Genomic DNA, 25805 nt, shown 5'->3' on the forward strand with positions numbered 1-25805 from the left:
TACTAAAACAGATGTCAGGATAACATATTGCAAAACAATTGTGTTCTTTTTTAAGTTCCTTTAAACTAACTTTTACCAAAAGTTATTTGTCTAGCATTGAATATATAGAATTTAAGAACCAAGAGTTTAAAAATATAGAAGTCCTTTGAAATAATGTTAAAGTAAGGAATCTAGATTTCAGCCCTTGCTAAAAATTCTGAAATTCACTACTTGGTGTTGAACCAATCACAAACTCCCAACCATCTATTTCACAGAATAAAATGAAGGGGGATCTTTATGTGTACTGTCTTGAGCTTCCAAAGAAAACATGATCTGTAAATGTTGAATGTAAACAAAACAAAACAAATGAACAAACAAAGAGTACCTTCTCTAAGAAAACTATTACATGCTCCAAGGGTATCCCAGACAGTTCTGACAATCTGAGGTCTTCCTTGTAGTTTTCTGTTCCAATGCAATTTGCAGACTTCATAACCCATACAAGTTTATGTTTTATAACACTTGGTATCTAAATCAGAAAGAGGCATATTACTAATAATAATGAAAATAAACTCATGATTTATCCCACTGTAACATAATATAGCTCTGGCCAACATCCTGCAACTGTTTAGAATTAACTGTAAAGGATTCGTGCTATATGAGAGATTGTAGGATTTTATATTTACATAAGTTGGGGGTGGGAAACTTTTTGCAGACAACGGCCGATTTATGGTCCAGGTGCTACAGATCTCATTCATTGAGATCAAGGTGTGTAATGAAATGTCTGAATGACCTTGAAGAATGAGGGGAAGAGATGCTGCCTAGGAAACAATCAGATTAAGAGAGGAAAAACACAAAGTGGCTTAACGGTCAGAGAAAGAAACTCTGGTACTTTCAGACTTGAAAGATTGATATCAGCTCTTTCAGGTAAACCAGTTAGGAAATCACACTAGATGAATTAATTCCACTTTACTGTAGAATTAGCAGAATTATTTAACAGAATATTGGAGATACAAACTCCCCAATGCAGCTCATGCAACAGTGGTATTATATGCACCATCCTAGTGGTCTCCAGAGCTATCCATGCCACCACATTTGCACCAGCTGAGTTTTTAAGGTAGCCTCATGCAGAATACTTTGCTTTTTCAGAAGGAGTCTGGGAGAATCCACAGATTGTACACCTGGTCTGTCTGGGGTAGTGCAAGCCATCCAGAACTAAAGGTGATAAACAACAGGATTCCTACATCCACAGTTGCTCCATCTTACCAGCGTTTAGGTAAAGCCCTGTGGCACCCCACAAGGAAGTGGCCATGCAATACTGTGCAATACTTTGTCATCCAAAAGGATACCATGGTCAATTGCCCCAAAACCTGCCAAGCAGTCAAGGAAAGCAAGGATGGATTCATTATCCCTATCCTGCTCTTGCCAAAGATCATCCATAAGCATGACCAACACTCTACAGTATTTGTCTCATAATCAGGCTTGAAATCTGACTGAAAGGGGTTCAAATAATCTATTTCATTCAGGACACTCTGGAGCTGCAATATAAGCTCTTTTTCTACCACCAATTGGGAAAATGGATGGAAATGTTCTGTTCTAAGGAAGAGAAATATTTAATATGCTAGATTTATAAAATAAATAATCAAGGAATTTTAAACTTTAAAGTTGAACTAAGCAAGGGTAACTAAATTGGTTGTGGGGCAGCTACAAATTCTCTTGGCTTTGTTTTAACATGGGATTTATCATAACATAAATAACATGTGACTATAAACTGTCTGTCTGCAATATAGTTGCAAGAAACTAGCAATGCCTTCTAATCTCCTTGGAGAGCAAATTGGGTTATTTCTCATTTTAATTATTTACATAATTTTACTTTGTATACTAACACTGGACAGTAATAACTTTCTAATGAACCACAACTTCTAGTGTAAACAGTGCTTACAGATTGTGTGGAAGAGATAGCAGAATAAAACTTTTTGGGATTGATTTTTTGAGTAAACAACTTAAAACACAAACTGGATTTTTACTGCACACTGATTGTATTTAATCATTCATGTAGCAAAAAATCAAAGTTATTCCATTTCTTTGAATTTCTGCTTGCCATACAACTCTGATTTTATATATAATCAGTGTAATCTAAGGCCAATTCAAACCTAAACAAATTGTTTAAAATCTTACCCTGAATTATGGGTTAGGTCAAAGGCATAGCAAGCAGTATCTCCCCCCACCCATTTTTTTTTTTGGATGTGAGCTTTTTGCACATCTGTGGGAAAATTTGAGAAAGTTGACAGGACAAAGGCTTGATTGTATTATAATCAGATAGGAGAAGTTGGGATTGTTTTTACGATCTAAAAAATTATAACAAAATAACAAAAGAAAATACTGTTCATGATTGATTTGCAGTACAATTCAAGATGTTAAAGTTAAATACATCAAGCAAGCAATAAATAATCTTTTTAGAGGAATTCTCACCAAAGAATCTGTACTTATTATCTATTGATATTGTGAAAGAAAGACTACAAGTGGACAAGTCCACAGTGATAGCAATGTCCATAGTTGTTCCATCAGTCATATTTTGTGTTTCATATGGAGAAGTAATTGCCATCCTAACTGTGGGAAAGTTACATTCCATTATTCAGTAGATAGTCCCCGAAAGTGGATTTATACATTGGCATGATCATTAAGAAGAAAAGAATCAGTACGCATCTGTTGGTATTTTGTACAGAATGCACATCTTTCTACAACATGCGGGAGAAATGTTGCAGGAAAAAATGAACACTGAATGTGCTTGCAAGTTCCCAGAGATAGAAAAAGGTTTTGATGTCTCCTCCAAACATGCCAGGTCATACAGAACACGAGTCTGCATTTGCTTATTTATTAAGTTCCCCATTCCCTCCGTACTTTTGAATCTATGAGACAGGATGCCCAAAGAGCCCCCAAACAGAAAACGAGGAAACTAGTTTAAAACAGTAACTATGTACGAAACCATAATTCCTTCCTTTTACCTTTGTCTCCATAGCCAGTCCTCCGGCCACAGAGAGGTAGAAGGCCAAAAAAGCAGGGCGATTACTCTCTAAAAAGTCCGCCACGAGCTTTTGGTTCTGTTCCTCTTCCAGAAACTTGCACCATTTGTCTTCTTTGAGCCTTAACAAATGTGCCAGGCAGCGGCCCAAGAATTGCACCCGCTCGTCCTCAGCGAAACTTTTTTCCTGCACTGTCTCGTCTTCCTCGTCCTCCATAGCCACTCGGAGTAATGCAAGCGGGAGAGTCGAGTGAAACCCTTTGCAACAATGCTTGTCGCCGGGGCACTTCTGCGCCTCGTATGCTATCCTTGGGATCACTTCCCGACGATTTGATGGCTAAACTACGCCTTCGTTTTCTCTCCTGTCTGAGCCCGGACAGCTCACTTGCCTCTGTTGCGCCCGCCCACGCGAGTCTTCTTTCCCCAAGACCAGCGCAGGAGCGTCGCTCAGCTCCCCTTCATTACCGCGGCGACAGCAGCGTCCCGTTGCCCTGGGGACCAACTAAGTCACACTCAAGCCACACTCAGTTGCGGCTGAAGGGAAACAAATCACAGCTTTAGCCAATTAGGGCCACTCTTTTTTGAGGAAGGAACCACCAGCTGCAAAAAAGCGGGGGGAGGGTGCAGCTAAGGTTTTGATGGAGAGTGGCGAAATGCACGATGCAGTCCTATGCTGGAAGACTCTAATGCCAGCTCCCTTTGACTTCAATGGGCTTTACTCTTGAGTCAATGGAGGCCAGTCTTTCTGCCTCTCACACTCAGAACTGGTCACTATAACATATCGCAGCCTCCTGCCAATACTATCTCAGCCTCTGAAAAAATAGACATGAAAGTACAGTGTTGCTTTGCTTAGTTTGGTTTTGATACTTACGGTTTTAATATTTTTAGTGTACATAGATATTGTTTTGATTGTGAGCAGCTACAAAAGTTTGGAAGAAAAAGAAAACAACAGAGTTAGCACACTTTCCTCATGGATGAAGTTAATGATGAATGATAATGCATCTTGTTTGCCCTCTGAGTTCTTTACTTTCTAAGAGTACTTTGTAAGATTTGAATCCTGGGCGTGAAGTGAAAAAATAATTAACCAATAATTTAAAATCAGGTTGTGAGGTTTGGGAGGGAAGGAGAGAGCTATCTATCAATGTCTATAAGCATCTGGCCATTAATGTGGAATGCTCGTCAAAGTAAAACATTCTGAATCAGTATTAAAAAATGAATACAGTAGATGCTATTAAGAATTCCACAAACAGACTGAAACTGAATTAAGAATTTATTCCCCACGAAAACTGATAGTTTTATGTCACTTCCACTGATAGTGGATACCATGAATTCTATGGTTGTCATCAGCTGACCCAACTAAGTGCCATGTGTCTTCACATCACTTTGGCAATTCAAGCCAATTTATTATATAAATTAACTAGCTTGGGTTCCCCCTTCAGAGTTATTTTGTAAGAGCAGCTACAAAGAACTTCCACTGGAATTGCCTGGTGGAACAGCTTCCTATGGGCTACCCTATTCTATCCGAGATAGCTCTGTCTCCAGAAGCCAAGAGAGTTGCCCTGGTGCCTTGCCTTTCTCCTCTCCTCTCCTCTCCTCTCCTCTCCTCTCCTCTCCTCTCCTCTCCTCTCCTCTCCTCTCCTCTCCTCTCATCCCCTCCCCTCCCGTGTGTGTGTGTGTGTGTGTGTGTGTGTGTGTCTGTGTCTGTCTGTCTGTCTCTGTGTGTGTGTTAGATGTTTGCAACAAAATGCATTGTAAAAACTGCAGCAAGGAGAAAAATATATTGTATTAATATGTAGAGAAACATTTGCAAGTAAGGTAATCAGAGAAAAACATTTAAGATTAAAAGAAGTAGAAAAAAGTTCTCACTGATAGTGATAAATATTTTTTAAAAATGTTAATGGAAATGGTTGAAAAGAACTGAAAGAAGAGGTCCAATGGGGTGAATGGAATTAAAAACAAAAGCAACATAATGATTTGAGATAAAACTGAAGTGAAGACATGCTGAAATATTTTAAAGTTTTGTATGAGAAGGAAGTGATCTGTTGCAGAATTTGGTGGTGTTTAAAAATGTGTGGACCCTTTTGAATTTTTAATATTTCTGCATAAATACAGTATAATTTAAAATGTTATTTGTTTTCACCTATTTATAGTGGTACCTCAGTATTCATTGTTAATTGGTTCTCGGAGGTAATGAGAACCAAAAATGATGAATACTAAATAAATTTTTCCCATAAGGAATAATATAGCGAGTCACAAAGCAGCAAACACTGACAAGTCCTAGACTACCAAACAATGAATACCAGGAAAAAAGTTTCACGTCAAAATGCATTGCGTACCAAATTCGATGAGTTCAAAGCAGTTGACTACCAAAGTACCACTGTATTTCTAAAACTAACTCAATTAAACAAATGATTCAAAAGTATTTGTTCATTTATTTTTTGAAGAAAGTGATCCAAAGCTATGTGTTGCAAAAGTGAACTTTGGCTTTCAGTAATTAGTATAAACCACTTGGGCAGCAGTAACTGCAACTAAATGTTTCTGATAACTCTTGATCCTCCTGCACATCAGTTTGGAGTGATTTTAGCCCCATTCCTCCTTACAGACAGGGCTTTTTTTCTCATAGAACGCTCCGAACGGAGTTCCGGCACCTTTTTTGGATGGAACCTTGTAGGATAGGCAAGGCGGGTTGTATGACATGTGTGAGTTCCGGCACCTTTTTCTTTTACAAAAAAAGCACTGCTTACAGAACAGTTTCAACTAAGGATGTTAATGGACTTCCTCACATGAACTGCACACTTCAGATCTTTCCACAACATTACCATACAATTAAGGTTAGAACTTTGTTTTCACCATTTCTAATCTTTAATCATATGACAGCAGAGATGTTGTGATGGTTGGAACTTTGAGAACCAGTTTTTAAGTATCCTTTTTCAGTGGCATTGTAACTTTAAATGTTTGCTGTACAAATGGTTAGTAAGAGAGGACTATCTGTAAATGTTAGTATTCAAGGGGAAAAACGATGAAATCATAATGTTATGATAATCCTGAAAAATTGTGCAGCTACAGTAAAGAGCTTTTCTCTATTGGAAAATTCTAAAATATGTATACAGTATACTTATAATGTATTTGTGTAATTTAGCCTGTTAATGCTAGAGAATGTTGCTATTGCTCATCAATACAAAAAGAAATAAAAACTACAATACACTTTTAATTTGTTAAAGGTGCCTGAGATGGTATTTGGCAGAATTATGATTGAAAAGATGCAAAAGTGGTTATAAATAAAACGTGGGCAGGGCAGCATGGTTTTGTCATGGGCAGGAAGTAAGCAGATCCTGTTTTTGCTCTTCAGCAAGTCTTTGATAAATATATGAATGTGAGAAAAATTATTTTACATTTGTTGATTTAGAGAAAACATATTATATAGGCTTGAATTATGAATTACTTTGTATGATCATGGGCTTGAAAGTTGGCTGCTGAATATAATATGAATCTTACATGATGGAAATAAAGTATGGGTATGAATAAATGGAATACGGATAGTCCTCAACTTACAACAGTTCATTTAGTGTCTGTCGAAGTTGCAACAGCACTAAAAAAGTAACATGACCATTTTCACACTTATGACCATTGAAGAATTCCCATGGTCACATGGTCAAAATTCAGACATTTGGCAACTGATGGTTGCAGTGTTCCAGGGTCATGTGATCACCTTTTGCGATCTTCTGACAAGCAAAGTCAATGGGGAAACCAGATTCACTTAATATTGTATTACTAACTTAACTGGAATGATTCACTTAAATGTGGCAAAAAAAGGTTGTAAAATGGGGCAAAACTCACTTAGCTGTCTTACTTAGCAACAAAATTTGGGGCTCAGTTGCATAAGATTGCAATATCTGCTTCATTGTTCATATATTTATGGATACATGTATAAAGAATACATGATATCAGTTATATTGTTTGAAGACATTAATGGTAAAGACCTACTTTTGCGTGCCTCAATGCAAACATGACTTCTTATGGAACTGTTAGCTACAACGTGAACCCAAGAAAAGGCACATTATATATTTGCATAAATAGCTGCACATTCCTAATGCAGTGAACAAGTGCAGTTATACACAAATGATGGAAAAGAAATATAAATAAATGCTGTAGAATTTGATCGGATGTTTGCTGAAGATGGTGATATTAAAATGTTTAAATGGTGGTAGAAAAATAATGGGTAATATATAGTCCAAAAATGGCTTATTAGACCATGCTTCTGTCCACTTTGTTAAATGGTAATTGGAAGTGATTAGTCAACAAAACATAAAAATAAGATGAAGAGGGAACGAGGCACTTAAATGACTCGTTTGTGAATGAATGTGGCTTGAATATCAAATTGAATGATAATGAGGTAGTTGCAGAGAGACTAAGTATCACAAATTTAATATATAAAGGAGGATCAATGGGTCAAGTGGAAGGGAAGTCTAAAGAAGTGATACTTACATGATGCTAACAAGAGCCTCAGAAAGAAGTTGAAAGAACTTTAAAGAAATGGATGGTGTTGGCATAAACTAGATTTTATTATAGTTTCATTTCTCTTGCCTCTTGCCTTATATTCTTTCTTTCTCTTGCTATTTCTTACTCTTTTCCTGCATTTTGTATAATATTTCTTATCATGAAAGAAGATAGTATGATGGGTTTTCTATATAGATTAACTTGAAATATTTGTATACTTTGTTGTAAACAATGTGTAGTTTATGCATTTCTACTAATAAGAAATTTTATTCATGAATGTCAACAAAGTGTTATTTACCAAGCATTCCTTTCTTTTACTCTCTGCTCATTCTTTGTATCTATTCCAAAGACTTAGGAGGAGTCTTAAAATAGATGTGAATGCATGCTATGAGACAGAAAGCCAAGGTCTTGTTCCATGAACAATGATCCTACTCATGCAAGATTGGTTACATTGTAGATTTATGCTCAACAGTTTTCACAAAAAAGCCTTTTCGTGATTGAACCTTTGATTCAAAAAATGGAAAGTTGTTTTGAACAGTACCTAATTTTCCAACTGTTGTCATTAAGAAATATCTGACTGGCAAGTTCATTACAGTAAATGGATCTAGGAAGCCTTCTCAGTATTTTCCCACTAAGTAGATTGTCAGTGATAGATTGTTTCTGAAGAATTCTCAAACACAAATTGTAACATGAAGCAGAAATGGAGCTCTGGTTCAAATAAATTAAAATAACATTTATTTTCTTAAATGTTCATAGCATTTGGATTCTACATTTGTGTTCCTATTTTTCTGTTCCTAGGTTGTTAATTTATTGGACAGGCAATGCTAGACAATTTTAACTATTTATGCTCCCTGACGGTGGAGCGACTACCTATTTTCACAAATATTATGTTTAAGAAATGTCATTTTATTAGAAGTTGAGAATGTCTACAGAGATTCTATCATCCAGATCACAGTTGTCCCAAAGATCCTTTTCCAAAAAGCAACTAGAATTTCCTGTTTTTCCCCCAAAAAACATTTTGCTTCTCATCCATGAAGCCTCTTCAGTTCTTACTGATGGGAAATGGATTTATATTCTTTGCGGTCATCTGGTCATTAGCACTCTGAGGGTGATTGTTAGCTGAGAGTAGTTGAGGTAACCTGGGGATTTATGTGTATCCTTAAAATTACCTGAATCAGAGTGCAAACAGGTTTGGAACATTCTCTGTACTGTTGAAAGGACTGTTATAAACAGGAAGTGGTGTCACATCCCTCCGCTTCTGTTGAAAGAGGGCTGTTTTAATTTTAACATAGATGGCCTCTTTGACCCCTTTCAAATCTGTGGTCCTGTGTCAAGAATGTGAACATTGCAGTTTAAAAGAGTGACCTTTGTCTTTCAGATGCAGAATCCTGTCCTAATAGGTTTGTTCTCTTGTGTTGTGCCATGCATTTGTGAAGTTATGTTCTTTGTAATAATGGGTATTTAGAGTGTCCACTCAAGGGATATAGAAACCAGAAACTGGGGCTGCAAGAACAAAAGACAAAGCCCAGATATTGAAGTCCTACCCTAGGGAGAGAATTGCCTGACATTGCACAACAGCCCTTTTCCGTGCAAGATTACCAATCCTATGAAGGCTGATTCAGGCTCAGTGGTCTTGAAAAGAACCCCATATTTTGCTGTAATCTCTCGAGTCTGTCATAACAGGTTAAAAACAAAAACAAACAGCAGGAATGCTGCTAAAAAAAGCCACAGTCTATGAAGAACTGACAAAAATAGATTTATCTTCTGTGATCTATTATAGTACACAGATTCAAGAAACAGATATGGAAAAAGACAGGCTGTCATTATTTCAAAATTCATTAATTTTGTATATATCTGTATTTTATAAACAGAGTCCAGATGTTGGTATCTATGATGAAGGTTTTAATGTATCTGTGGTTTTGACAGATGGACTTTTCTTACATGTAGAAAGTACATTTTCTTAAGATTTCGTTATCTGTGATTGGTTGGCTAGCATGGAGTCAGCCTTCTGTGAATAGACAGCCATTTACATACATTTTCACTCATATTGTCTGTCGCATTTCAAAATATATTAACGAATTCCGTTTAAGTAATACACACACATACACATGCTAGTTCCTGCAATTTTCTTGTCAAGAGCTTTCAAGTGGTTTTCAACTGCCTTCTTCTTAAGAGTCAAGAGAAAGTGATTGGCCAAAGGTCACCCAGTTTCCCTTGTGCCTAAAGCAGGACTAAAACTCATGGTCTCCTGGTTTCTAGTTAGGTGCATTAATCCCTTGCAGGACAAATGCAAACACTGCAACATATTTTCTATTGGTTCTACTTTGCCACTGTTACATTGCTTTATGCTTTATAGTTTTGTGTATGTGTATCTAGGAATAAATATACCATTGTCTGATGACACTGTCTACTGTTTTTGGTGTTCCAGGTACAATGTATCCCTTTACCTATTTCCATGTTGATGCTTTTCATTTTATTACATATGACCCCCAAAGTTGCGTCAAAATGATGGATTTGGCTTAATGTGTAAAATATAAACACTGAAAATAATAAAAGTTTTAAAGTAAAATACATGTAAATCCAAAAGAATTTAATAAGTTACTTGCAGTGTTATTGCAGGCAACATTTACACAGTTTTAGTTCCAAATTCACAAAAACACACAAAATTTATACAAATCAGCAGAGTAAAAATTAATGCCTTAAAGACTTTGTTGGCAGAATTAATTTGTAGATTCTAGAATGGGGTTTCCTTCTATTTTTCTTCTTTTCTTACAAAAGATTTACAAGTGAAATATTACTACAAAATTTTTATAAGAGGAGGTTGTTTTTGCAAAACATTTACAATTTGACCATCAACTATTTCTGTTTCAAGATAATTTAGATTTAACACCTTATGCTGCACATCAATTTTTGTGGGATGACAATTGTGACATGCATTAACAAAAATCACAAGGTTTCAGAAATGGAGACTTAAATACAAATTTTGCTGCAATAAACACTTATAAAATTGAAAAACAAGATTCAAACATCATGCTTACCTAACAAAAACTTTTTCTTCTAATTTACGTATTTTTATTACTTTTCTCATGAAACAATGTGATAATGACGTAACACCGATTTATAATGTAATCAGAAAATACGTACACAACCCTATCCCAATAAAGCATATTAAAAAGAAAAAAAACTATTCCAACAATGGAATTCTATCATGATAAATATACTTTGCACTTGTAAACACAATAAAGCAAAATTTCATAATGGTGACCAAGGGATGTACAGTGAAATGTCATTAAACAAGCTACTACTGCACATCTGTGCCCTATCACATACAACAGTTACATCTCACTGAGTCAAATAAAGGACATTGAAATTTACGATTCTTCTAAGAGTGAAAAGTGGATTCAGAACAATATGCAGAACAGACTATCAAAATGTTTTTAATTCCAGGAGTAATAAGTGCACCTGCTAAAACAAATTTATCTATATTAGATTTTGTGACACCAAACAAATTTTGATATACTTGCCACAGATTACAATAATTTTCAGTTTGTATCTGCATACTTAGGTATGCAAAAGGAATATTTAACAATTGTGCAGAGTACTCAATTTTTAATTTATAAAGTTTTTTTTAAAATCTATTAACATGATTCTATTAGGAAATGTCATTTGCTTAATTATTTTAGCACTGATTGTAAAGCATGTTAAATATTCATTTGATGTTGAAATTCATCTACAGCAGACATTAATTAGTATTATCTAATGGCCATCTATATTAAATATATTATCAATTTGATGTTTTAAAGCCAGATATATCAGTTGAGAATACTTTAAATAAGATATACAAAATGATAGGAAAAAAATCCCAACTAATATTTAAAGTGTGTTCAATCGTTACAAAAAATGTAGGAAATTTAAAATTTATCACCACAGTGTAAAATTGTTTCAGTATATATGTGAGCTCAAAGTATGAAAGACTTTCAGCTTTGTATGTTACTACACAGGGCATTCCTAAAGTGTATATAGTATAAACAACTATCAGTAGATCTTTGTCTTTAAAAACACATGCAATGTCACAAAACTGGAACTTGTATATGTTTATAAAAGTTGTTTGTTTGAAGTTTCAAGCAGCTCCCAACACAAAGTATATTGGTAAAGGAAAAGTTTTAATTGCCTGCATTGTATTTTTAAATTATATCACTCAAATATTTTATTGTAAAAATGTAAAAAGTATTCTTGAGAAATTTTCATCAGAGTAGATTGCAAAACATAATTTTATGTCAAAATTGTTTAAAAACCCAAAGTACTTTTAGGATATTATTTTTTTCTGCATTCAGATTGTCACAATGCAGCAAGATAGTTGCACAGGAAAAAAAATTCACAATGCAATTAAGATACATGGAGATTCCTGTCCATAAACCAATATGCTCATCTAGATGCTAACAACTGATATATAGACAAAATGTGTATTCCTTCCCAAGGAACCAAACTAGATGAACAGCAATCAGTAAAAAGAACTGGATCTGTAACAATTTTCATTTGGTTTTACCATTTTTCAGTGAACTGTTATTAAAGAAACCCACATTAGAGACACATCGCCTTTATACATGTTCAGAATATATACTGCTCAAAAAATAAAGGGAACACAAGATAAGACATCCTACTATTAAATACAGTACATTGTGTTGTTTAAGTGTTCCCTTTATTTTTTTGAGCAGTATATTTTGTTTCTGAAAAAATGAAAATAATTATTTTTTCACTATTCACTGGTTTGTTTAGTTTCTGTGATATAGAAAGGGAAACATGTAAAAATTTGCTAGACTCCCAAAAACTTTTGCAAAATACTCTGTGCATCCAAACTGTTAAATCAATAGAAGAGAATACATATAACTCAGCATTGGAACTGTGGAGTCCTTGGTACTCTCTTGGTTGTTTGCTTAAGCAGTCATTTCTCTACCAGACTAGGTAACATCTCAGTGGTGGGAGTAAGCGAATTTTTCAGCAACTTGCCTTGTTAACATAGATGGGGACATTTTTTTCTTGGTAGTTCTTTGACTACACTGTTGTTTACTGCTTGATTGTCTAGTATTAATTCCTGCTTTCCTGGGTATTGATTGTTGGAGAAGAGATGTTCTGATTTTTTTGTTTCCTTTTTAGGTTTCTTTTATTCTTTTTTGAATAAGTAAATGTTTTTTTATCTTTATGCATCTAAACATCCTACCTGTTTATCTTATGCACCTACTTTACTTCCAGGAATTCCCTAGCATTTTTTTATTTGGTTTGGTCTAGGATGGTGAGAGTTTCCCATTGAGACCATGGTTAAGTCTCTCCATGTATTATGAAATGAAGCAATTTTCATCTTGTCTTCTAACTAACATTAATTGCATTCTGCTAGTCTTCTATCTTACACAATGGTTGTTATAGACCTTAATTGGGAATACCAACTCAGACAATCAAGCAGTATACAAAAGGCTAATCAAGGGACTACCGATGAGAAAACCACAACTCCTTCTACCATTGAGGATGTTACCTAGTATATTAGCAAATAACTAAGCACCGAGGGCACCACAATCCATTAAGTGGCACAAGATTTTTTTCAAAGGGAAAAAAAGGTTGAAACCTTCTTACTTGCTGGAAACTCCTGAGCAAACCCAAAATTAGCTCTTTGGATCCCAGCCAATATTTTTCATAAGGAGTAAAGGTAGCAGATCATTACTTCAGAGTTATACTTTTGGTTGCTCATTTTTTCTTTGGTTAGTCTGGTTAATTCTAAATTATTCAGTACATTTATCATAATGTTTGCTATTGAAAAATGTTATAAATGGTGCATAAATGCTACATTCTTATAACATTCTACTTTCCATTATCAACAAGTGTTGAATAAAATTTAAATATTTAAATTACTGGTTTCAAAACAGAATTAAGCACTTTTTAAGAATAGATCCTGTGTCATGAAATGGGATGAATTAAGATGCAAGATTTTTAACACATATTATCAAATTTAATTTTTACATAGAAATTAATTAGTTTTATGTCAATATATTTCTAAAATTCAGTATTTACTACAGAATAAACTGGCTCTGTAGATCTCTCATCTCTCCTAGAAAGAGAATAATCTGTGTTTACTGATTGTCATTATATACACTACTATAATGTAGTGGCCAAAATTATCTGAGATGTACCTCAGATCCATTTCACATGCTGCCATCTGATTTTTAACAAATGAATAAAGATGGCCCAATTTAATATATATGTCTCACAAAGAAAAAACGTTTTCATCTTCACTAGAGTATTTCACATTTTTATGTCTTTTGGACAAAGTAAATTCCCATGAAAATACTATATATATTTTTTAAGGAAAACTCTAATCAGCAGCAATTTTGTTGCATATTCTTAGTTTGTTGTTACAACAAACATTTACATCTGATAAATCCAATCAAAAATTATTTATGTGATACAGAGCTACAGAAATCAGTGCTGTGTGAGAATAATATTTTCCTAATCTGTTTTATCCGTAATTTATTTTTGTGAATTCATTGTTTTTTAATGTTGTCTTATTGTAGAAAGTACACTTTCTATGCTAATTTTCCAGCTTGGAATACTTATAGTAATCAAGACTGAATACATGATATTCTGCTCTGTAATACACTTTCACCAGCTCACTTCTGTATCTTGAAAAGTATGTAAACTTAAGTGCAGTTCTAGGCATCTATGTAATATTATTTCAGAATTCCTCCATGTTTGCTGAAACATTTGGGGTTGCTGGATTTGAATCTTGAGAAATGGCTGCTACTGCAACAATCCTTGGAGATCCAAGAACCTCAGTAACTGAAGGGTCCAATTCACCTGAGGTAACAATAGCAAGGGCTGTTCCTCCACCCTTCTTGTTCTGATGTGTTTTGACATGCTTGGAGAGGTGATCACTTCGCATAAATCTTTTAGAACACTCTGGACATTCAAATCTTTTCTCCCCTGTCAAGAAATGTTCAAATTAACATCATGGGCAATCATCTATGCATAATGTAGTACAGTGCTATGACTATTTTTTCCGTAAGTATACCTTCAATGTAACAATCTGATGGGAGAAAGAGGTATCTGTTGAAACCAAGTGCTGCTTAAAGAGCCAATTACGGTAGTTTTTTTGATGAGGAAAGGAAAATGCTGGAGAAAACAGAAAACATGTGGGCTGCCAGGACATGACTGCTGGCAATGATGGGGATATTAAATTGAAGGTTTACTCTATTAAGACATATATTCAAATGATTCTCAATGGAAAATATTTGTATTGATATTTAAAGTGAAGTTAAATACATAGAAGAATTTAAGTAATTGAAATACTTGTATATTTGTATATGCATACATTTAACAGAAGAGCTTGCTAGACCTTTTTGGGTCCTTTCTTCCTTTTCTTTACAGTTATGACCAATTCAAAACATCCTAAGTAGCTCTATATTTATGCATTTCTAAAGTGTTTGTCATATACAACAATGAACACAAGTAAGCATAAATTAAGAACATCCTCTATATCAACACCAAAACATAAAATGTCTTCTACGTGCACTTAACTGAAATGAAAGGCACTGAATGTTTCTTTTTTAGAGTGAAAGCATTATAAAATATAGGCCACACAACTAATACAACAAAAAGATTATTCCTGATTGTTGTACAGTTTATATCTTTAGGAAATACAGAGATCTTATAGTATAATCACGAACGTTTCTAACAACAATTAAAATAGTTGAGTAGATGTTTAAGAAGACAATTCAAGCGGATCCTGGCTCCAGCTCATTTAAACCCTTCTAGGTTAATATTTCAAATCTGAATCAAGCCTATTAATAATCAGTAGCCAGTGCAATGTACAACTGTATGTTAGTATAATGAGGGGAAAAATATTTGATCCCCTGCTGATTTTGTACGTGTACTAACGAAGAAATGATCAGTCTATAATTTTAATGGTAGATTTATTTTAACAGTGAGAGACAGAATAACAATAAAAAATCCAGAAAAACATATTTCAAAAAAGTTATACATTAATTTGCATTTAATGAGTGAAAAAGTATTTGATCTCCTTTCAATCAGCAAGACTTCTGCTCCCAGGTATCTTTTATACAGATAATGAACTGAGATTAGGAGTACTCTCTTAAAGGGAGTGCTCCTAATCTCAGTTTGTTACCTGCATAAAAGACACCTGCCCATAGAAGCAATCAATCAGATTCCAAACTCTCCACCATGACCAAGACCAAGAAGCTGCCCAAGGATGTCTGGGACAAGATTATAGACCTCACCAGGCTGGAATGGGCTATAAGACTATCGCCAAGCAGCTTGGTGAGAAGGTGATAACAACTGGTGTGATTATTCACAAATGGAAGACAGAAAATAACTGTCAATCTCCCTTGGTCTGGTCTTGGTCTATACAACATATCCCCTCATGGAGTTTCAATGATCATGAGAACGGTGAGGAATCAGCCCAGAACTACACGGGAGGATCTTGTGAATGATCTCAAGGCAGCTGGGACCATAATTGCCAAGAAAACAATTGGTAACACACTATGCTGTGAAGGACTGAAATCCTGCAGCGCCCATAAGGTCCCGCTGCTCAAGAAAGCATGTTACAGGCCCGTCTGAAGTTTGCCAATGAACATCTGAATTATTCAGAGGAGATCTGGGTGATAGTGTTGTGGTCAGATGAAACCAAAATCGAGCTCTTTGGCATCAACTAAACTCACCGTGTTTGGAGGAGGAATGCTGCCTATGACCCCAAGAACACCATCCCCACCGTCAAACATGGAGGTGGAAACATTATGTTTTTGGAGTGTTTTTCTGCTAAGGGGATAGGACCACTTCACTGCATCAAAGGGATAATGGATGGGGCCATGTATTATCAAATCTTGGGTGAGAACCTCCTTCCTTCAGCCAAGGCATTAAAAATGGGTTGTTGATTGGTATTCCAGCATGACAATGACCCAAAGCACACGGCCAAGTCAACAAAGGAATGGCTCAAGAAGAAGCACATTAAGGTCCTGGAGTGGCCTAGTCTCCACACCTTAATCCCATAGAAAATCTGTGGAGGGAGCTGAAGGTTCGAGCTGCCAAATGTCAGCCTCAAAACCTTAAATGATTTGGAGAGGATCTGCAAATAGGAGTGGGACAAAATCCCTCCTGAGATGTGTGCAAACCTTGTGGCCAACTACAAGAAAGGTCTGACCTTTATGATTGCCAACAAGGGTTTTGCCACCAAGTACTAAGTCATGGTTTGCGAACGGATCAAATACTTCATTAAAATGCAAATCAATTTATAACTGTTTTGAAATGTGTTTTTTCTGTATTTTTTTGCTGTTATTCTGTCTCCCACTATTAAAATAAACCTACCATTAAAATTATAGACTGATCATTTCTTTGTCAGTTGGCAAAGGTGCAAAATCAACAGGGGATCAACTATTTTTTCCCCTCACTGTAGCTATATGTGCTGCATAGTAATCTTTTTGATGCACTGTTCACTAACAATAGCATCTATGCAGTGCACAAGCATATCACTCAATGAGTAATTATAGTTACACAGAAATGAGATTATTAATAGCAAGTACTTAGACTTATATACTGCTCCAAAGCGCTTTATAGTACTCTCCAAGCGGTTTACAAATTTCAGTATATTGCTCCCACAATCTGGGTTCTCATTTTACTGACCTTTGAAGGATGGAAGGCTGAGTCAACCTTGAGCCGGTCAGGATCAAATTCCAGGCTGTGGGCAGAATTAGCCTGCAATACTGTATTCTAACAAATGTATCATCACAGCTCCTAACATTGTTAAAAGTCATAAAATATACTGTTTGCCCTCAGAGCAACTTGGGCCTCCAGTAAAGTGTTTATTCTATGAGCATCAATTCCATTCCTGTATGTCTAGAAAATTCAATATCCAGAACAGGAAATTATCTATATCCTTTATCTAGAACAGCCAGGCACAGAAATTCTCTGTTACCAGCATCTATTTATGCTAATTAGATTTTACTGAGCTTGTCACTATGTCCTGATTCAGATAAGTCTTACAAACTAACCAGTATTTCAGGAGGATTCTGATGATGTATTCTTCAAATTGCCTAAGAAATAATCTGAGAAGCATCAGAAATAAGATGGTGATTTTCAGTGCAATACAACTACCAGAAGCCAAAAATTTTTACTCTGTGACCAACAATCAAATGGGAGGGAAAACATTTTTTTTCCTCACTCACAAGGATGATCAGTCAATAGCACTAAAAGCAATTATAATTATTGTTAAAAGTTACCAAGAAAGATAAGATAACCTTTATTGTCATTTTTTACTGTGGGCACAACGGCACACATCAAAAATGAAATTTAGTTGCCCATTCTCAAACTGGAACACATACATGACACACACCTAACCATACTATATAAACATATGTATAGACCCACACCCCTACATATACAGCAATTATAATCAAGCAATTATAACATTCTATTCCTTAGGACAGGATACTCATCATAGCCAATTCAATCTCAAAATAAGATCTTGAGTCTAACTGAAGTGTGTTCTAAAATACTGGTTTTCTACAAGATTATTTCAGCTAGTCCACCATCATTTTTTGAGCATCTTCTCAAAAAGAAATGCATGATTCAATGTGACCTTTTAAATAGTTAAGATATGTATTCTTTCAGTTAGCTTCCAATTTACATCTTGTAAAGGTAAAGGTTCCCCTGCACATGCGTGGTAGTCGTTTCCAACTCTAGGGCCTGGTGCTCATCTCCATTTCAAAGCCGAAGAGCCAGCGCTTGTCCGAGGACGTCTCCGTGGTCATGTGGCCGGCATGACTAGACACCAAAGGCGCACAGAACGCTGTTACCTTCCCACCGTAGTGGTCCCTATTTTTCTACTTGCATTTTTTTTACGTGCTTTCGAACTGCTAGGTTGGCAGAAGCTGGGACGAGTAACAGGCGCTCACTCTGTTACGCGGCACTCGGGATTCGACCCGCCAAACTGCCGACCTTCTGATCGACAAGCTCAGCGTCCTAACCCACTGAGTCACCGCGTCCCTGTACATCTTGTACATGTAGTCAAAGAGTACTCTTCAAACAATTTCAAATGAGCTTTCATTTCCAATAATCTAAAAAAATTAAGCTCAATAATGACTCTGAAAATATTAATCAGTACGTTCTGACTGAAGGAAACATATTCAAATGTTATATAAGTTTAAATGCCAGAACATTAAAATGTAAACAAATTTTATTTTTTAAATATTTATGTAAACTGTTCGGTTACCTGTATGGGTTCGTCTATGTCTCTGCAATTCATCACTTCTCGTAAATCTTTTCCCACAGAAGATCCAATTGCACACAAATGGCCGTTCCCCTGTATGCCAGCGAAGATGTGCCCGGAGATGAGATGTTTTCCCATATACTTTACCACAGCCTTCAATATGGCAGATATGTTGCTTCTTTTTTCCTGGTTCATTGCTGCTTCTATCAAATACAAATCCCTATTAGTTAAAGTAAGAAACCATTTCAAATAAGGGCTAAGTTGGTAAAAAATAATGTCATTAAAGATGTAACAGAAATATGTAAGCTGAATAAAAGCTTTGATGCTAAGAAATTTGATATTTAATAGTAACTATGGCAAATACCTTCCATCCCCTTCTCTACAATTAGGACATGAACAAGCAACTCTTCTTAATCTTTTGCCAGGCTGCACTTCTTGATCAGATGCTTGCTGAGCTTGTTGCAGCTGCACTTGAGTTATTTGATCAGGACTAACAGCACCCATTGCTGCATTAGCTATACCTCCAACTGCTACAGTTACAGGAGCTATTGTTGCTTGCTGTACTTTCACTCCTCCATCTTGTCCTTGTTGTTGACCTAGAAAGTAAGAAAAAATCTTAAATTTCTTAATTAATATGGCGAGATCATAACATATTCTTGTATCTTGTTTACTATGTAAAAATCAGTTCTACAGGTATATAAAAGCAAGCCTTATAAATACTTCTTGTATGCATATTTCAAAGGGAGGAAAGGTATTCCAATTTTATTAAACCCAACATTTTAAAATTAACACACAAACATAATCTCTGCTAACTATAAATATGAAGTAACTATGCAATGACAGAATTACTGAATTCCTCATCTGAGATGATACATTGCTATTATGGCTGCAGTAATTTCTACACTGCATAATAAAACCATTGCAAAAATATCTGTGGAGATTCTCAACCATCCTAATCATAGTTGTCTCAAAGGTCCTTTTTCCAAAAGGCAACTGGACTGTTTTTTTCCTTAGGAAGAAGAAAGTATCATTTCATGTATCATTCCCTCCCCACCATACCAAATGATGACGCTTCTTGAATGAGAAGCTAAAAGATTCTAAAAATCAATGCTCAGTTTTAAAGAAATGCATAAAACAGCTCAAAGGAGTTGTAGAAGCAATACAATATTAAGAGACAATAGGAAGAATAGCACTTTAAACAGCAAAAGTGATATATGAAAATGAAGAAAAAGTTACATTATTCATCTCTTTCTTTAAAGTATATTTACAAGAAAAATGTGCATCAAGGAGCAAGTGATCAGAACACACTGATTTAACTATGCCAGTAACCAGGGTAAAGGAAGGGACTAGAGTGCTCCACTTGGCCAAAGATTTCACAATCATATCATAGATGGAACACTAAGAAGTACATATACATATGTACATATGAGGATATGAGGAGAAAAGATTTGCTTTATAGGAAGAAAAGATATGGAGGTGAGGTGATAAGAATGGATAGTGATTAGATGAAAAAATAAAAGCAAACCTAGTTTATCTATTCCATTTTTTTAAAGTTTTTCCCAAGTTACTACCAATCTTCCAGGATATGTGGGTGTTCCAACAGTTATGTTTGATTACCATTTTTATTTTCAGTTTTTTGATGATCCCATCCTAATTTATAAATATTTATTTAGGAGAGGGACCTTATCTTCATATTAGAAAATAAAATATGATAAGGATTTCTGGATAAGGATTTTGGGGACAATATTATACACAAGCTTAGTCACATAAAAGAACTATTTAAATAAATAACTAAAAAATCATATTGGAATGAATTGGTGAAATAATTAGTAGGACAGTTTTCAAGAGTCTATAATTATTCCAAGGATGAAAGGAAATAAACATAAATATAATGTCCCACATATTGGATTATAGATAATGGATTTATAAGCAAATCCAATTCTTAATGATGAGCAGAATCTAAACAGGTTTTGGATCTTACTGCCTTTTTTTCTTAGCCAGTGAATCATCTTGTTTCCTTTAGTTTTTTTTTTAAATGAGTACTGGTACCTGACAAGGGAGAAAGATACACCCAATTGAATGCAGAATTCCAGAGAATAGCTAGAAGACATAAGAATGTCCTCTTAAATGAACAGTGCAAAGAAATAGAAGAAAACAATAGAATGGGGAGGACCAGAGATCTCTTCAAGAAAATTGGAGAGATGAAGGGAACGTTTCATGCAAATATGGGCATGATAAAGGACCAAAAATGGCAGGGACCTAACAGAGGCAGAAAAAATTAAGAAGAGGTGGTAAAATTACAGAGAAGAACTATACAAGAACGGGTTTAGCGTCCCTGATAACCACGATGGGGTGGTCACTGACCTTGAGCCAGACATCCTAGAATGTGAAGTGAAATGGGCCTTAGGAAAGCTGAACAACAACAACACAAATGGAGGTGACAGTATTCCAGCTGAGCTATTCAAAATCTTAAAAGACGATGCAGTAAAAGTGCTACACTCAATTTGCCAGCAAATCTGAAAAACTCAACAGCAGCCACAGGATTGGAAAAGGTCAGTTTACATTCCAATTCCAAAGAAAGGCAATGCCAAAGAATGTTCAAACTATTGCACCATTGCACTCATTTTACACGCTAGTAAAGTTATGCTTAAAATCCCACAACTAGACTCCAGCAGTATGTGAATTGATAACTTCCAGAAGTACAGGCAGGATTTCAAAGAGGCCGAGGAACTAGAGATCAAACTGCCAACATATGCTGGATCATGGAGAAAGCTAGGGAGTTCCAGAAAAACATCTGCTTCATTGATTATGCTAAAGCATTTGATTGTGTGGATCACAACAAACTGTGGCAAGTTCTTAAAGAGATGAGAGTACCAGACCATCTTATTTCTCTCTTGAGAAACCTATATGCAGGTCAAGAAGCAACAGTAAAAACTGGACATGGAATCAAAGATTGGTTCAAAATTGGGAAAGGAGTCCGGCAAGGCTGTACACTGTCACCCTGCCTATTTAAGTATATGCAGATCACATCATGAGAAAGACAGGGCTAGATGAATCAAAAGTTGGAATTAAGATTGCCAGGAGAAATATCAATAACCTAAGATATGCAGATGATACCACTCTAATGGCAGAAAGTAAAGAGGAACTAAAGAGCCTCTTGATGCGGGTGAAGAAGGAGAGTGCAAATGTTGGGTTGAAACTCAACATTAAGAAAACTAAGATCATGGCATCCGGCCCTCTCAATTCCTGGCAAATAGATAGGGAAGAAATGGAGGTAATGACAGATTTTATTTTCCTGGGCTCCAAGATCACTGCAGACAGGGACTGTAGCCAAGAAATTAAGACGCTTGCTCCTGGAAAGGACAGCTACGGCAAATCTAAACAGCATACTAAAAAGCAGAGACGTCACTCTGCCAACAAAAGTGCGTATAGTCAAGGCTGTGGTTTTCCCAGTTGCAATGTATGGCTGTGAAAGCTGGACCATAAGAAAGGCTGAGCGCCAAAGAATTGAAGCCTTTGAACTATGGTGTTGGAGAAGACTCCTGCAAGTCCCCTGGACTTCAAGGCAATTAAACCGGTCAGTCCTAGAGATCAACCGTGACTGCTCTTTAGAAGGCCAGATCCTTAAGTTGAAACTCAAATACTATGGCCACCTAATGAGAAGGAAGGACTCACTGGAGGAGACCCTAATGCTGGGAAAGACTGAGGGCAAGAGAAGGAAGAGAATGAGGTGGCTGGATAAAGTCACTGAAGCAGTTGGAGTGAGCTTAAATGGATTCCAGAAGATGGTAGAGGACAGGAAGGCCTGGAGGAACGTTGTCCATGAAGTTGCGAGGGGTCAGACACGACTTCGCAACTAACAACACCTGGTACCGTGTTTCCCCGAAAGTAAGACCTCCCCCGAAAATAAGCCCTAGCTTGATTTTGGGGGCACACCTAAAAATCAAGCTAGGGCAAGAGTGAAGGGGGTAGAGCTGCCCCACATGCACCCGTTTACCCACTCACTGTTGCAGCCAGGCCTCCCATGAATCGATACTTGGCTCGCCTCGCTTGCCCACGTCTTCTGCAGTGCCCCCCACCCTGTATTTCACCATCAGAGGCCTTCTGGAAAGGCCTCTGCAACCGAGAACCAAGCTACAGATTCAATCCGTGGCTTGGTTCTCTGCTGCAGAGGCCTTTCTGGAAGGCCTCTGATGGTGAAATGCAGACCAGTGTGTGCCATGTGCGTCAATCCGGAGCTCCATTTTGAGCTGCAGAAGCATTTTCTTTGGCCGCAGAAGAAGTGGTCCAGCTGGGTGGCGTTGTTGTGAGATGAGGCCATGAAAAAGACCCACACCCCCAAAATAAGACATTGGCTATTGATAGAACTTTCCAGGAACACTAGGAAAAGTGAATGACTGTCCATGAACAAAAGCTTGCCCCTTATAGGTATTATAAAATTGTTCTCGTACAACCATAGAATTTGTATGCGTGCGGGTGTCTGGGTGAAGTCAAATGCACATATTATAGATAGATCTCAACTTATGACTACAACTGAGCTCAAAAATAATGCTTCTGAGAAATTTGTTAATTTTGCCCCATTTTATGACTTTTCTTGCCACATTTGTTAAGTGAATCATTGCAGTTATTTAATAACACGATTGTTAAATGAACCTGGTTTCCCCATTGACTTTGCTTGTCAGAAGGTTGCAAAAGGTGATCACATGGCTCCGGGACACTGCAACCATCATAAATGTGAGTCAGTTGTCAAGCATCCAAATATAAATCATTTGACCATGTGGATGCTCCAATGGTCATAAATGTGGTCGTAAGTCACCTTTTTCAGTTCTGTTGGAACTTCAAACAATCACCCATGTGAACTGTTGTAAGTCGAGGACTACCTATATAATGAAACAAAGTTATAATTCAAGATCTGAGCCAAAATCAATCCAGGTCGAGTACCAGGGAAATGCATAGATCTGTTTTCCTCAGTGATTTATATCTATATTTGTAAAATAAATCTTCCAATATTTCTGCAGTCCAACAAAATCTTGAAGAATTAGAGTGCCGAGAGGACAAGCTTACTTAAAAACCAGTTACCCCCCACCCTTCCTGATGACAGCAATCAAGTAAGCCACTTGATGGGCTCCATCCCACTCTGGAGCCTGCAGACCCATTGGTGAAACTAGGTTTTTAGGACCTTGCAAAAGTGTTTTGGTGTGGGGGCCAATCTTATCTCCATGGGGATAATGTTCCATGGGGTCGGAGACACCATGGAGAAGTATGGACATTTCCATTCTATATCCAGGCCTGAACCCTAAATGGAAATGATCTAGACAATTCATTTCATCCAGGAATTTCTGGAACTGCCACACAACTACCTTCTCAACCACCTTCCCTGGAGAGAGAAGTTTGGAAACAGGTCAAATTATCTAATATGGTGGAGTCTAGTGATTGCTTTTTAAGAAAAGGGCAGACCCCAGTCTCCTTAAAATGGCGGGGCACCAACTTTTCCCACAGGGAAGCATTAATTATCTCTAGAATCTATCCCCATGTTGCTCCTGGAAGCTTTTGCAAGCCAAGAGGGGCATAGACCTAAAACGTAGGTGCTTGTGCTCATATTCTTTAGAACTTGTTTGCTTCCTCAGGAGCAACAGAGTCAAACTATTCTCAGATAGCTGTACAAAACCCTGCCCTGGGTACCTGCACCAGACCAGCAATCATACTGGCATCTAACTGGAGTGAATCTGAGCAATTTTGTCTTCCAGAAAAATCAGCAAATTCTCATCATTTCCCCTCAGGTACTTTTGTATCCTCTTTCCCTAGGAGATGATTCACCTTAAAGAGGGCTGTTGGCCAATTACATGCAGATGCAATTAGTGTGAAGAAGTACTTTGCTGCCCAAATCTCCACGACATAACCTTTAATAGCAGCTTTTATCAATATTTGATTGAGTTTATCCCTTGTCTTTTGCCAGCAATGCTCTAGACATCTCTTCATCCATTTCATCCCTCTCAATATCTTTGTATATCATGAAGGGTGAAGAAATCTACAGGTTAGGAGGTTGCATGGGAGCTAGCCTATTCCGACCCTCAGTCACCTTCCTATTCCAAGTGATGACAAGGAGCTTGGGAGGAATATGCAGCAGATCTGCAGTTATAACCCTCAGTTCCTTCTGAAATCCATTTGGGTTTATTAGTTGCCAGGGGCACATCAACTTAAAAGGTCCTGCCTCTCTGCAAGGGTGTAGACCTAGAGAAACTCATTGCCACCAGATTGTGACCAGACCATGACATGCACCTAAAAGTACTCCACAGTTGGCTGATCTTTAAGCATAAGCATGTATTAGGGCTTTGGGGTGGGCAAAATAACCAATTTTTATTTTCTTGATTTAATGGAACAGAAGCCATCAATATATTAATAACAGTATAGACATAATAAAAATAAATGTTTTGTACATTTAAGTTGATTTGTATATGTTAGTTCTGTAATTCAAATCTACTTACACTGATTCATGTAAAGTACCTATTTCTTTTTCAACTTTACTGTCCAGAGAACAGACATATGTAATACAGCTGGCTATCCTACTGGCTGCACTTATAATGTATTTATCTTAATAGACAATCAACATAAAAAATATTTTTAATCTTCATTACTAAAACTTGAATACAGATTGCAGTTGCAACCTACTGCAATTGTTTCTGCTATTATCACATTATATCCATTTTATCTTTATCATTTTTTATTCTTTCAGATTATCAACATCTTTTTTGGCACAGCATATAGTATCCTTGCTCAATTTTCTACAGAAACTCTCCCTTTCAACATCTAATTCTCCATTGTTATTGTTAATTGATATTTCTAACCTTTATTTCACATGAAGTCAATGATCTATCAGCTATTTCCCTAATCTGTCATAAAATTATTTGCCCTCTTAAGCAACTATTCTTCTTTTGTTATTCCTTATGCCAAGTCTATTTTTATAAAATATAAGTAATGCTTACTATTAATATGTGTTCATAAATAGTCTAGATATAGGAATAACAATTCATTTGGCAAAACATT

General features: G+C 36.4%; 2 protein-coding genes across 2 annotated transcripts in view; both read right to left on the reverse strand.

The window, feature by feature from the left end:
• The window catches only part of DNAH11 (dynein axonemal heavy chain 11), a gene marked incomplete at its 3' end in the record, with an annotated part of 228403 nt that extends 225058 nt beyond the window's left edge, over nucleotides 1–3345 (reverse strand). The window contains 2 exon segments of the mRNA XM_083379026.1: nucleotides 365–505; nucleotides 2982–3345. Coding sequence (XP_083235152.1) covers nucleotides 365–505; nucleotides 2982–3215 — 375 coding nt within the window. The 5' untranslated portion in view covers nucleotides 3216–3345.
• Nucleotides 3346–10064: 6719 nt separating this feature from the next.
• Nucleotides 10065–25805, reverse strand: part of SP4 (Sp4 transcription factor) — a 30728-nt gene continuing 14987 nt past the window's right edge. The window contains exons 3-5 of the mRNA XM_083377878.1: nucleotides 19126–19357; nucleotides 18765–18964; nucleotides 10065–14464 (exon numbers count right to left, since the gene is read on the reverse strand). Coding sequence (XP_083234004.1) covers nucleotides 14217–14464; nucleotides 18765–18964; nucleotides 19126–19357 — 680 coding nt within the window. The 3' untranslated portion in view covers nucleotides 10065–14216. The remainder of the gene's footprint in view (nucleotides 14465–18764; nucleotides 18965–19125; nucleotides 19358–25805) is intronic.

This window comes from Vipera ursinii (genome assembly GCF_947247035.1).
Source record: "Vipera ursinii genome assembly, chromosome: Z".
NCBI classification, from domain to species: domain Eukaryota; kingdom Metazoa; phylum Chordata; class Lepidosauria; order Squamata; family Viperidae; genus Vipera; species Vipera ursinii.